This window comes from Eucalyptus grandis, chromosome 10, assembly GCF_016545825.1.
Source record: "Eucalyptus grandis isolate ANBG69807.140 chromosome 10, ASM1654582v1, whole genome shotgun sequence".
In the NCBI taxonomy this organism is placed as follows: Eukaryota; Viridiplantae; Streptophyta; class Magnoliopsida; order Myrtales; family Myrtaceae; genus Eucalyptus; species Eucalyptus grandis.
The window spans coordinates 3,979,728-3,992,297 of NC_052621.1; the positions used below are offsets into that span (position 1 = coordinate 3,979,728).

At 41.4% G+C, this 12,570-nt stretch overlaps 2 protein-coding genes across 4 annotated transcripts; both read left to right on the forward strand.

Moving 5' to 3' along the window:
* The first annotated feature begins 372 nt into the window (after positions 1–372).
* On the forward strand, positions 373–1,230 carry LOC120289162 (UPF0481 protein At3g47200-like). The gene is made up of 2 exons (XM_039303688.1): positions 373–771; positions 928–1,230. Exons 1-2 carry the CDS (start codon positions 373–375, stop codon positions 1,228–1,230), a joined length of 702 nt encoding a protein of 233 aa, XP_039159622.1.
* A 3,755-nt stretch (positions 1,231–4,985) lies between these two features.
* LOC120289002 (UPF0481 protein At3g47200-like) lies at positions 4,986–10,822 on the forward strand. Of its 3 annotated transcripts, XM_039303388.1 has the most exons (4): positions 4,986–5,373; positions 5,490–5,635; positions 9,205–10,383; positions 10,458–10,822. In XM_039303388.1, the coding sequence occupies exons 3-4, from the start codon at positions 9,209–9,211 to the stop codon at positions 10,774–10,776; spliced, it is 1,494 nt and encodes a 497-aa protein (XP_039159322.1). In that variant the 5' UTR covers positions 4,986–5,373; positions 5,490–5,635; positions 9,205–9,208; the 3' UTR covers positions 10,777–10,822. The 3 variants fall into 3 exon arrangements, 1 of the variants encoding a protein (XP_039159322.1); XR_005546938.1 differs by lacking the exons at positions 9,205–10,383; positions 10,458–10,822 and adding an exon at positions 9,096–9,198 and having other exon boundaries at positions 4,989–5,373; XR_005546937.1 differs by lacking the exons at positions 9,205–10,383; positions 10,458–10,822 and adding an exon at positions 6,690–6,958 and having other exon boundaries at positions 4,991–5,373.
* The last annotated feature ends 1,748 nt before the right edge of the window (positions 10,823–12,570 follow it).

Here is a 12,570-nt window from a genome sequence, read left to right on the forward strand (position 1 = left end):
TCGCAATTAGAGGGGGAAAGGCCCAAGCGCGCCCACAAGTGGTCAGATCAACGAGAAGGCTTACGAGCTGCTGATCGTCTCCATCGGTCCGTACCACCACGGCAAGGAACGGCTGGATATGGTCGAGCAGCACGAACCTCGATTCTTTTCCGCTCTCCTCGAACGAACCAAGGATATTGGCGTAGCCCTCGACCAATATTTCAATGTCATTGCGTCAAAGGAGAACAAAATTCGAGGTTGCTACTCGTCAGAGCTTTCTTGGGGAAGCTCGGCTCTAGTCAAGATGATGGTCCTCGATGCCTGTTTCATCGTCGAGATGTTCCGCATCTTTGGTCCGTAGTCGAGCATGATCACAACGATCCTTTCTTCAGGATGCAATGGATCTTCACCTTCATGATAAGGGACGTTCTTCAGATCGAAAGCCAGATCCCTTTCTTTGTCCTTCAAGAGGTCTTCGACTTAGCGAAGGGCAACACGGCGGAAGAAGCTGCCAAGGGCTCCCTCAGTGAGCTTGCGCTAAGATTCTTCAATTTTACTGCTGATAGGCCAGAGGAACATTTGAAGAAGTTCAATGGTCTTCCCAATGTCAAACACTTGCTGGACTTCTTCCGATTGAGTTTCATCGGCCAGAAGATGGAACAAACTAGACATGTCGATGACGAACACTTTCAGTTGATCCCCTCAGCCAAGCAACTTCTTCTTTCTGGGATTAAATTCAAGCAGAGGGAAGGCAGCAAGTCGAACTTAATCGAAATCCAATTCGATCATGGAGTAAATGAAATCCCTACTTTGACTCTAGACCATATCATAAGCTGCTTCTTACTCAACTGCGTTGCCTTCAAGCAGTGTCACCGCTCCACTCCCAACCACATCACCAGTTTCATTACCTTCATGAGATGTCTCGTGAGCACAGAAATGGATGCATAGCTCTTATCTGAGAAGCGAATAATAGCGAACTATTTGGGATCGAGTGCAGAGGTCGCAAATTTCTTCAATGATCTGAATAAGGACATTGCCTTTGATAGCAGTACAAGCTATTTGGCCGAGCTATTTGGGCAAGTGAACGGATACCACAAAAAGAAATGGCACGTGCGTTGGGCGGGGATCAAGCACGAGTACTTTGGGAGTCCTTGGACCTTCATTTCGGCTGTTGCTGCCTTTGTTCTGTTGGTTCTTACAATCCTTCAAGTATTCTACGCGGTCTACAGGTACCACCGTCCCCGAAAGTAACCGATGCTCTGGGACGCATTTTTGGGAAGATATGAACTTATGGCAACATGTGATCTATGTTCCTTGTCAATAATGCGCTTATTTCCCCTTGGTTTTGTAGCTCATTTGTCGGTCATCAGCCTTCCATCATCTAAGTAATTTATATGTCCTGAAGAGAGATTGTGGTCACAGCACAGATCTCTCCCCCAGGCATGAGAGTTTATCCTGTCTACACAATGTCCTACAAAAGTTTATGTGGACTTAATCCATCGTAGCCGTTTATTACGTGGGTTTTGTAGTAGAGTCAATTTTATCAACTGTCTGTATAATTTGTTCTATATGATCTTTAGCTCATGACATAATTTTCCGTCAACCATCTATGTGAAAATCAGGCGTGGTTATGTCTCCCTCCAACGCTATGCCCAACTCTACATCAACCTCTTTCCGATTCCGATTTTTGATCGCAGCAACTATGGCTGTCTTGTGCTTCTCTTTGGCCAAGCAAAAGGGAAGGAAGAGATATATTTGTCCAAAGAAGAATAAGCTTTCTCACATGTAAAAGTGGACTTGATATATATTAAGGGAGATATTCTTTCATGAAGATTAGCAGCACTTAAGCGTGGAAGATCAAGAACAAAATAGCAAATCACGATTATTTCTCTGTGGTATAAAGACAAACGGGAAAGAGAACTCGGAGAATCTTTCTGAATATTTACGCTTCTGTTTTGACGTGCAGGAGTGAACAATATAAAAGGAGACAGAGAAAAGATTCTGGAGGAGGCCACGCAAGTCAATAAGAGGCCACAATGAAAGAGAAAACTGAGAGGAAAAGACGGGAGATGCTTGAAAGCTTTTGCTGGAAAAACAACACGAGAGAGAGAGGGCTGTCTTCCTCCTGGTGTGTGCGTCCTCTGCCACATACGGTGCCACTCTTTCCTTGCGCCTTCGCACCTGAACCATCAAGTTCAGCCTTCCCCGCCGTGCAGCACTTCACCTAGATGCTTGTCGACGAATTCTAATTGGCGATTTAAAGCCCTTCTCGACCAGCCAACAGTCGCCCAGACGAATTCTAGTGACCTCCGTGGCATCCCCACATCGGAGACCCTTCACTGCTGTAGCTGTCCTCTGCTGATTCCGAGCTTGGGTTGTCATTCACTGTTGGTCCTCCTGCCGATTGCTGTTTGCTACAACAGATCACGACACCTGCAACATCGACAAACTCCCGGTTTGAAGGACCGCTCACAGACCTTCACGAATTCCCTCTCTCTTATGATCCTCATTTATCCAAATTTCTTGACGAGATTAATAGAAGTGAGGCCTTGAAGGGATCGGTCCACCATCTGGAGAGCAGCCCGCGACTTGCCTCATCTCCACGCCTCCAAGGCCTTGGTGTTATTGGTGTTAGGTGTCCATTGAAGGATCACTCAATCCAGTAGCGAGCCAGTAAGCTACCTTGTTGTTACGCACTTGTTCTGACAAGCTTTGCCTTGTCGGGATTTTTAGACGATTTCAACGACTCGCTTATGTGCCGCCTGCTAAGCCACCCGTGATGACGTCCAAGCGAGCCTTCGCCGGACACACACCAAGCCGAAGTGCTGGGTTTTCTATTTTGTAGGTAGTTTAGAATATTCGAGTCAGGACGTGTGAGTTCCGTGAACAGCCATCGCAAGTCATCGCCGGTCATCCTCACTGTGATTCTCATGATTTGTCGTCTGTCCGAATTTAGAAACAACATCCAGGCAATATCACAAATTAGGTAAGAATCTTAATTAATTCAGTTTCATCTATCTTATGCCTAATTCGTAGATTACAATAATGTTTGAATGTTTAGTTAATATTGTCATGTCCGAAAGAAATCTTTTTGAATTCTCGTGAATTAGGAAATTTTCCTAATGTCACAATGTGCATACAATCGACAATCCGATATCATGTTTGGGATACGATTCGCGATTGCAAGGAAAAATGTTCAATCCAATCTCACGCTTAAGATATGATTCGCGATTACATGAAAATTGGCCAATTTGATCTCATGCACGAAATACGATTTGTCAATTTATTTCCAAAATTAAACGAACATAGACAATATATTGCTCGATTTGTTGCCATGCTATTCTCGATGCCTTTGTTTAAATTGATTTTGCTTTCATAAAAGAAAACCCGAAAAATATATTTGAGTTTGATTTGATACATGCTAAAACATTGCCTCTTTTAGGATAGTTTGCATGTTTAGATTAGGAAATTCATTTTTTTAGAATTTTTGAAATTAAAAAAAAAAAAAAAAAAAAAACAAAAACATTAATTTAGGATGTTATATTTTCTTTTCATTAATTTAAAATGCATGTTTAATTACTAGGTAATTTCAATTTCTGAATTTTACTTAAAAGTGAAAAACATAAAAATATCATGCATGTGTCATGTAAAAAACATCATCTAATCATTGCATGTTTAGGATCATTTAAATGTGTGACATATTAGGATAGTTGCATTTAATATTTTCTTGTCATTAGATCATGTTAAATAATTAATGACGTTTGACATATAGTTTGCATGATAACTTACATGTTACATGTCATTTTAGTTAGGCATTTTGGTAGACTAAGTTTCATTTAGATAAGAGAAAACCTAAAAGAAAACTTTTGAGTGAAATTGCGTGGTAATTACAAATCACATCTAGGACTATTGATGTGACATCCAGATTTTTTAACTTATTTTCTATTGAATTAATCGGGCATTTCATTGACACGTTTATAGGGATATTCTTAGAATTGATTAGTCTTAAGATAACTAGACTGTCTGGGTAAGTAATTAAGGAATTTTAAGGCAATAAACTTGAGAATTCGACTAGGAATCGACTCATCAATCGTGCTCATCTTTAGAGGCAATTGCGGCACAGTTAAAAATCAATTTAAGATCGAGATGGTCATTCGACTGAGATGTGTGGCCGATCGTGGGTGACTCCACTAAATTAGAAAATTCTCATTGACCGACACTAATTTAATTTTACTGTCGTTTTGGTACCTTGTGTTCGTAATTAAATTCTCGAGATTTTCATGATAATCGAGAGTTGCCATTGAGTTGAGTGGGTTTATAGTGGTTTGAAGAAAATCAACCACGGGTTGTTTACCTTAAAAAGTTCTGAAAATTACCTGGTAGTCTAAGTTACGCTAAAAATGCGCCAAATGAAAATTAACCATTGATTCAAGTCTGATTTCAGAAATTAAAAGGTTCTATCATGTCACAATAAATTCTAGGATCCATGACTCGGTCTGGAAGATTTTTTCGACAACCGAAATTTTTTGGGAAAAAGTTAGTTTAGGGCCATTTTCGTTCAGCGTTGAAGCCGGTGATTAATTCGATTGTGAAATTGAGAAGCATGATGAATTCTTAGATGAGGAAAATAATTAAGTTGATATTTGAGACATCAATTAATTTTTGCGGGAGTTAATTGGGAGAAAATCAAGAGGGAATTTGGATGCATAACCGCATTTGGGGACCAAGTACTCTAATTTGAAATTTCCTTGGAAATCTATGAGCTTATTAAAAAAAAAATGGGATGACTAGGAAATTTTTTTTTGTTTAGTTTTCTTTCCATTTTAATTTTTCCTTTTTGGGCCAAACACTTCCCCCCTTTTCTTTTTGGCCGTGACTTCTCTCTCTCTCTCTTTCATTTCCCTCGTGCGAATTTGCTCTACCGAATGCCCCTTGCCGGTTCCAACTTTGCTTCTCCTTTTTCCTTTTTACTTTTTGACTTTTCACACTCTCTTATCTCTTCTCTATCTTATCTCTTCTTCTCTCTCTCGACACACTCTCTCTCTCTCTCTCTCCCTCCACTCGTTCGAACGAACCAGCGAAGCAAAAGCAGAGACAGTGGTCATCGAGAGAAGAAGACTGGAGCAGCTCGCCGTCGCCGCTGCTGCTCCGCCCTGCTCGTGCCTCACCGCTCGCCCTCCGCCTCTCCCTCACCCTGCTCAACCGCCACCAACACCTTCTTTCTCCCCTCCGCTTGTTGCTCGATGTCCCAGCAGATCTGGGAGGACGCTGGAGCAGAAGCAGCAGTCGACGTCGCTGGTCGCCCTTCCCTGCGCGCGCACGAGTGCAGCCTTGCTTGGCCGCGCCTCTCACCGCTCCGCCGTGCGTCCCCAGCCTCCAGTCGCTTCTGTCCAGGTCTGTTCGACCATCACAGACCACGTTTAAGCCGCCGCTCAGCCTCGCCGGACCACCGTTTACCTCTCCCAACCCTTCACCGCCCCCAACCATCTCATTTCCCCTCTGTTTTGCAGCTTCAACAGCAACCCAGCGCGTGGGTTTTCCAGCGGGTTCGTGGGCTGTTTTGGGCCATTTCCGGGCCCCAAACCCGAGACTTGCTTTAGGAAGAATCGGTCCTCGTGTCGTCCCGTCGGATTGATACGTTTTGCGCTAAATTCTGGTGGGTAATTTCACTAATCCATGCTTAGTTTGTTAATTATGTTTAGGGATTGATTAGTGTTAATTAAATAAGATTATGTGGTTAGATTATAATTGATTAGTGATTATTAGTAAATTATATTGCATATTAGATAGGTGGTTAGCGTAATTAGCTAGAGAATTGCCTATACTATTTATTGAATGCATCTCGGGATTTTTCTTGACCCTTATTGGGCTTCAATTAGGCAATACATGTATAAATTGGATTTTTAATATTTATTTATTAATTTTCGAAATTAATTAATTATTTATTTATTTTTCGGAAATTAAAGGCTGAGATAGGCTGATGGCCGAAATTTTGTGTTGATCGTCGTGGTGCAGTCCGTTTATTTAATTGAGCTTCGAATCATGCTGAATTGATTTAATTATGAAATTTTAGGATATATTTCTATTGGGTTAATTTTGATTATTTTGTTGAGGAATTTAATTTCAAAGTGCAATATCGTTTATCATGATTGAATGGTCGAGTGAGACCGTAAGTTATTAAATATTGAAAATGGTCGAGTGGAACCGCAAAACTATTAAATATTGAAAATGGTCGGGTGGGACCATAAAAAGCCATTAAATATGGAAAGTGTCAAATGGGACCATAAAGCCATTAAATATTGAAAGTGTCGAGTGGGATCGTAAAGCCACTAAATGTTGAAAGTTGTCGAGTGGGACCGTGTTTTCCACCTATACTTAAGTTGTGTCTTAAGGACCGTGATTCGTAATTGAGAATTGAGTTGGAATAATTGAATGATCTAGAAATGGTTCGATTGACATGTAATCGACTAGTTCGATTGATCAATAATTTCATCCGATTGTTGTGAATTGATTGATTGTTTGATGCAATATATATACATACATGAAGCATCTGTATATGACATCGAATTGCAGGTTAGAACTGAGGCCAAGGTAAGCCCTATGACTTTTGTGTGTTTAGGCAGCCCATAGTGTATTGGTTTACTAATCCGGTCTTAGTGGGTAGAACTTGCTAAGACGTAGTCTCAATGGTTATTGTATAACCATTTCAGGCCCTTAAGTTGAAGATTTCGAAGAGGAGGAACTCAGAAAGAGCCTAGCGAAGAGTTAGAGGAGGGTCTAGAGGATGATCCTAAGTACGGCCTGAAGAAGGATTGAGACCTCCCTCAAATTTTGAAAACCCTCTAAATATTTGGATATTTGTTAAATCATACTTTGGCGAATAGTACAGTGAAGTACAATGAAAGCTTGTTGTGATATGTATAAAAGTGTGGTTATAAATTTTCAATATAAAAAATATGGCCTTACTTTTCTATTACATTATTTTATTGTTTGGATATTTATAACTGCTTCCGCATGTGCTTAATAAATTAAAGGGTCGGCGATACATAATCTTGGGATATCACATTGTAAAATCGACAAAGTATAAGGATGTGTGCGTGCCTGAGGATCGGGGTGTGACAATTGATGTGAATTTTGAGCTAATATTGCAGATGTTTTAATTGTTATGAAATAATTCATGCAATTTATTCATCATTTTATTGGATATTAAATTGATGGATTGCGTACACGCATGATCATCCCATATGTTATCTCATATGTTAGAGAGTAATAAAATGAATTCAAGCTGTCTGATAAATATTTTTTCATGAACAGAATGGTACTAAAATGGCATTAAAGAAATTTAGTGTAATCAAATCATCATACCCAAATTCTCGTATTTGTATAAATAAAATAACTCTCAAATTATTTTACTTAAGTATCTAATCAACTTACTATAAACTAATTAATGGCGATTTCTAAATAAAAATTTGAACCTAAGTAGCGAATTAGTATGGGCTTAAGAGAACTTGAGCTAAATCTAAGTTTAGTAATCCATTTAATAACTTATTAATTTAAGTGGTTCATCCGAAGTTAGGTCTCGATAACCGTCTTGCTTTGTGCGGTTGAAGCAAAGAAGTCTTCAAGAGTTACTGAAAAGAAGGAAAAAAGGCCCTCACCTTCTTTTTTTCCATTCTTTGATGCACGAAGACCCTCTCTCATGCAATTTATTCATCATTTTATTGGATATTAAATTGATGGATTGTGCACATGTATCGTCATCTCATATGTTATCTCATATGTTAGGGAGTAATAAAATGAATTCAAAATTTGCCCGATAAATGTTTTTTCATGAAAAGAACAGTACAAAAAAGACATTAGAGAAATTTAATGTAATCAAGTTCTCATACCCAAATTCTCTTATTTGTATAAGTAAAATAACTCTCAAGTTATTTTATTTAAGTATCTAGTTGATCTACTATAAACTGATTAGGAGCAATTTCTAAATAAAAATTTGAACTTAAGTAGCGAATTAATATAGGCTTAAGAGAACTCGAGCTAAATCTAGGTTTAGTAATCCATTTAATAATTTATTAATTTAAGTGGTTCATCCGAAGTTAGGTCTCAATAACCGTCTTGCTTTGTGCGGCTGAAGCAAATAAGTCTTCGAGAGTTACTGAAAAGAAGGAAAAATAGGCCCCCACCTTTTTTTTTCCTTTCTTTGATGCACGAAGAGCCCTCTTTCGCTCTTCATTTCTTCTCTTTTTCTTCTTTCTTGTTGTACAATCACATGGCCTTTGAGAAAGAAGACAAAAGGCAAGAAGGGGATGCAAAGTAGGCTGCCGTCTTCTTTCCATGGGCGCATGGCTTTGGAGACGGCCATCACATGCATTCTTTTAATGCATGAACATAACGCTTGAAGAAATCCTTTGGCTACCATCGGAAGATTAAATAAGCATAAATGCTTGAAGCGTGCTTTTGTTTTCAATGTATTTACCTCCATGCGGAAGTGCTATCAAATCATAAAATTTTAAAAAATACAATCAAATTTAAAAATTGTCTTGTGCAATAGAATTTATCTATTATTTTCATCTAATATGATTACAAAATATCCTAACATGTCATTTTTATTTAAGTTTTCACAATTGACAAATTAGTCATTTTAATGCTCCTTGTTTTTTTTTTTTTTTTTTTTTTTGGTGGTCCCTACTCTATTCTACATTATACTCACTCTGGACTTTTGCAAAGAATTTGCCCTGCTTCTTGCGCGGGCGTGGCGATCAAAACCCACTCACGAAACTTACGTGTCCCATCCCATCCAGGAGAGTGTGGGATTTGAACCCATCACCTCTCCCTTCCATGTTGGAAGAGTGGCCACTGAGGCGAATCCCAGCTCCCTTGTTTAGTAAATAATAAATGGTGATTGCCCTATCCAATGGATAGAGGTCATAACTAACAAGTCAATACTGATCAATTATCGATTTTTATATTCTTTTGCCGGCCTTGGCACGGTGACGAGCAAACGACCATTTTATCAAAGAGGAAAAAATCACAAACCGTTGGATGATGAACACCCTCTTACTGTTGGCTTAAACATTTTCGTATGTCAGCAGTTGAACCAACGACTTCTTGTGCAGGCCCTCGCGGCACATTCAGGCGACTTTCTTTTCAGCCGAATTTTCCCTAGATTTTAAGCCTGACTTCTTGATCGGCCCGTCTCTTTGCTTTCCTTGCTTTCTTGAAAAGAGAAATGAGCACATGGTCATCTTCCATGGAGCAGCGGTTCAAGGAACAGCCGACTCTTCTGACACCCTCCGCCGGTAACCAATCATGCTGCATTTGCAGAGCCCCACGAAGCCTAGTTCAGTTCAACGAGAAGGCTTTCCAGCCCCAGATCGTCTCTATCGGTCCATACCACCATGGCAAGGAACGGCTGAATATGGTCGAGCAGCATAAACCTCGATTTTTCTCGGCTCTCATCGAACGAACAAAGGATGGTGGCGTGGGCCTTGACCACTATTTTACTGCTGTCGCGTCGAAGGAGAACGAGATTCGGGATTGCTACTCAGAGTTTCTTCCTTGCGAAAGCAAAGCTCTAATCGAGATGATGGTCCTCGATGCCTGTTTCATTGTCGAGGTGTTCCGCATCTTCGGTCGTGTAATTTGGTCCAATTGGGATGATCCTATCTTCACAACACAATGGATCTTCCCCTTCCTCATAAAGGACCTTCTTCAGATCGAAAACCAGATCCCTTTCTCTGTCCTTCAAGTGGTCTTCGACTTATCGAAGGGCGACATAGCGGACAAAGCCACTACTCCCTCCCTCAACGAGCTTGCGCTAGGATTCTTCAACTCTGCGTTTCAAAGGCCACAGGAACAATTGGAGAAGTTCTTCAGGGTTTTCAATGTCAAACACTTGCTTGACCTGTTCCGACTGAGTTTTATTGGCCATACGGAGGTGGAACAACCTGCAAATGTCTATGTTGACTACCAACAATTAATACCCTCAGCGACGCAACTTCTTCTCTCCGGGATTAATTGCATGCCTAGGAATGACTGTAACTTGAACTTACTTGACGTCCAATTCAATCATGGAATACTTCAAATTCCTCCTTTGACTCTCGACGATTGCATGAGCTCCTTCTTACTCAACTGCGTTGCCTTCGAGCAGTCTTTCAACTACAGCTCCAGGCACCTCAGCAGTTACATCATCTTCATGAGATGTCTCGTGAGCACAGAAAAGGGTGCAGAGCTCTTATCTGAGAACCGAATACTTTTGAACTATCTGGGATCAAATGCAGAGGTCGCGACTTTCTTCAATGATCTGAGTATGGGCATTACCATCGATATCAGCACAAGCTATTTGGCGGCGATATTTGGGCAAGTGAACAGATACCACGAGATGTTTTTGCCGCGAACCAGACGGTACTTTGCTGCTTCTTGGTCCACTATTGTTTCTGTTGCTAGCTTTGTTGTGTCAGTTTTTACTTTCGTTTCAGCATTCTATACGATTTACGCGTATTATTCTCCCCGGAAGTAACTGACCCTCGGGCGACGCAATTCTGGGAAGACATGAACTGTGGCGCAGGGGGATCTACACTCAAGGTTCTAGAAGACTTGAGTACAGCTACGAGTTTTCTTGTCAATAATGCAAATGCCCTTGTTTTTCACTTTGGTTTTGTGTATCATCTGTCAGTGAGTAATTTTATGTCCTTAAAAGAGATTGTGATCACAGCACAGATCTATTGGCTAGGTACGGGCTTCGGACCTATGGATACCGTGAAAAGTTACGTAGACCAAGTCCAAATTAGCCATTGATTATGTAAGTTCCATCTTGGATTCACATGATCAAGGTCCTTATATTTTTTCCGTCAATTATTTATGTGAAAATCATGTATAGTTACATCCTCCTCCGACGCTATCTCCTACTCTTCATCATCCTCCTTTCCAAAACCGATTTTTGATAGCAACATGGTTGTCTACTACCATTGGAGGAGCTATTTCGACCTAAGACTGATCTGGCAAATAGGGGATTGGGAAAACAAACTAAAGCTTGTTCTTCTGATTGGACCACGAAGTGATCAGATTCTCCACGATCAAATATGGATAGAATGACGATTGTATTAAAAAAAGACGTGCCACCGCCTCAGAGCCAAGTGTGAAGTAAAAGTTGCTAGATTGATCTAAATGACAATAGGTGAATTGCTTGAATTTTTTTTTTCAAGGATCGGAAATTAAAGAAAACTAAAGAACAGTGTTGAAATTGGAAGAAATCAAAGATGAAGCAACGAAATCAAAGAGGCAAATTGTCCAATAAGTTCTAAATCTATTACACTTTTGCCAATTTAATTATAAATTGTTTTGCATTTTGTTAATTGAGTCTATCCGACCGATTTCGGCTAGAAACTGCTAATGTGGACCCCAACAGCCCTATTTGAGGAAAAGTGTCAAAAAGTCTTAAACTTTTTGTTTTTGTGTCAATTTAGTCATAAACCTTTTTTTTGTGCCAATTTAATTCTAAACATTTTTTTGTGCCAATTTAGTCTTAAACATTTTTATGTTGTGCCAATTCAATCATTTCCAGCCAATTTGGTTAGATTTTGTTAAGCGGACGTGGCCTAGTGACATGACCCGATCGGTCCGACGTGGACAAATTTTAATTATATTTTAATATTTTTGGATTTTTGGATTTTGGATTGTTGGATTTTTTTTTTCTTTTCCTCTTCTTCCTCTAGCCAGTTGCCGGACCTCGACGATCAGCCAGAGGCAACGATCGGCGAGGTCGAGGTCGACCTCAGCCACTGCACTTGCCAACCGAGGCACGATTCCATAGCAACACGAATGCGTAGGGGAGGAAAAAAAGCCGACTTGCGCGAGAACCATCGAAGGCGGCGCGCTTGAGGGCCTTCTTCTTGAGGATGAAGCTCGTGCCGATGAATGCGCTTGAGGCCATGGCCAGTACAAGCCCCCTGGCGTTGTCAAACATCGCCATCGGCAACTCGGCCCTTGCGGACGGTGCGCTCATGCGAATTGCCTCGAGAGCGCGTGAAGGCGCACTACTCGCTGAACTTGGAATCGCGTGAACTACACAGGTTCCTCCAATCGGGGAAGGATCGCTCCGCAGTCGATCGAGATGAAGCATCTTGCATCGTCGGAGACGTGAGGGATGCGGAGAACGAGAGGATCGCAAAGTAGAGGGAATCTCGATGGTCGTGCTAGAGAGAGAGAGAGAGAGAGAGAGAGAGAGAGAGAGAGAGAGAGAGAGAGAGAGAGAGAGAGAGAGATCTTTGACGGAACGCGGAGCTCATCGTCTTGTCAGAAGCTTCCGGCGGCCCGGCGCGAGGCCAGTTCAAGGCCGTCTCCTCGCGCTGAGCTAGCGGGGCTCACCCTCGCCGGCCATGGGTGAGGCTCGACCCTCACTAGATCCAACGAGGGCGAGCCTTGCCGCCTAGGCCTCAAGGGCGGCCTTGTGCATGGGTGGGCGAGGCTCGCCTCGGCAGATCTGGCGAGGTCAAGCCTCACCGGCCATGGGCGAGGCTTGACCTTCGCTAGATCCGTAAAGGGTGAGCCTTGTCATCCCGGCGAGGCAGCCCTCACGGCCACTAGTGAGGT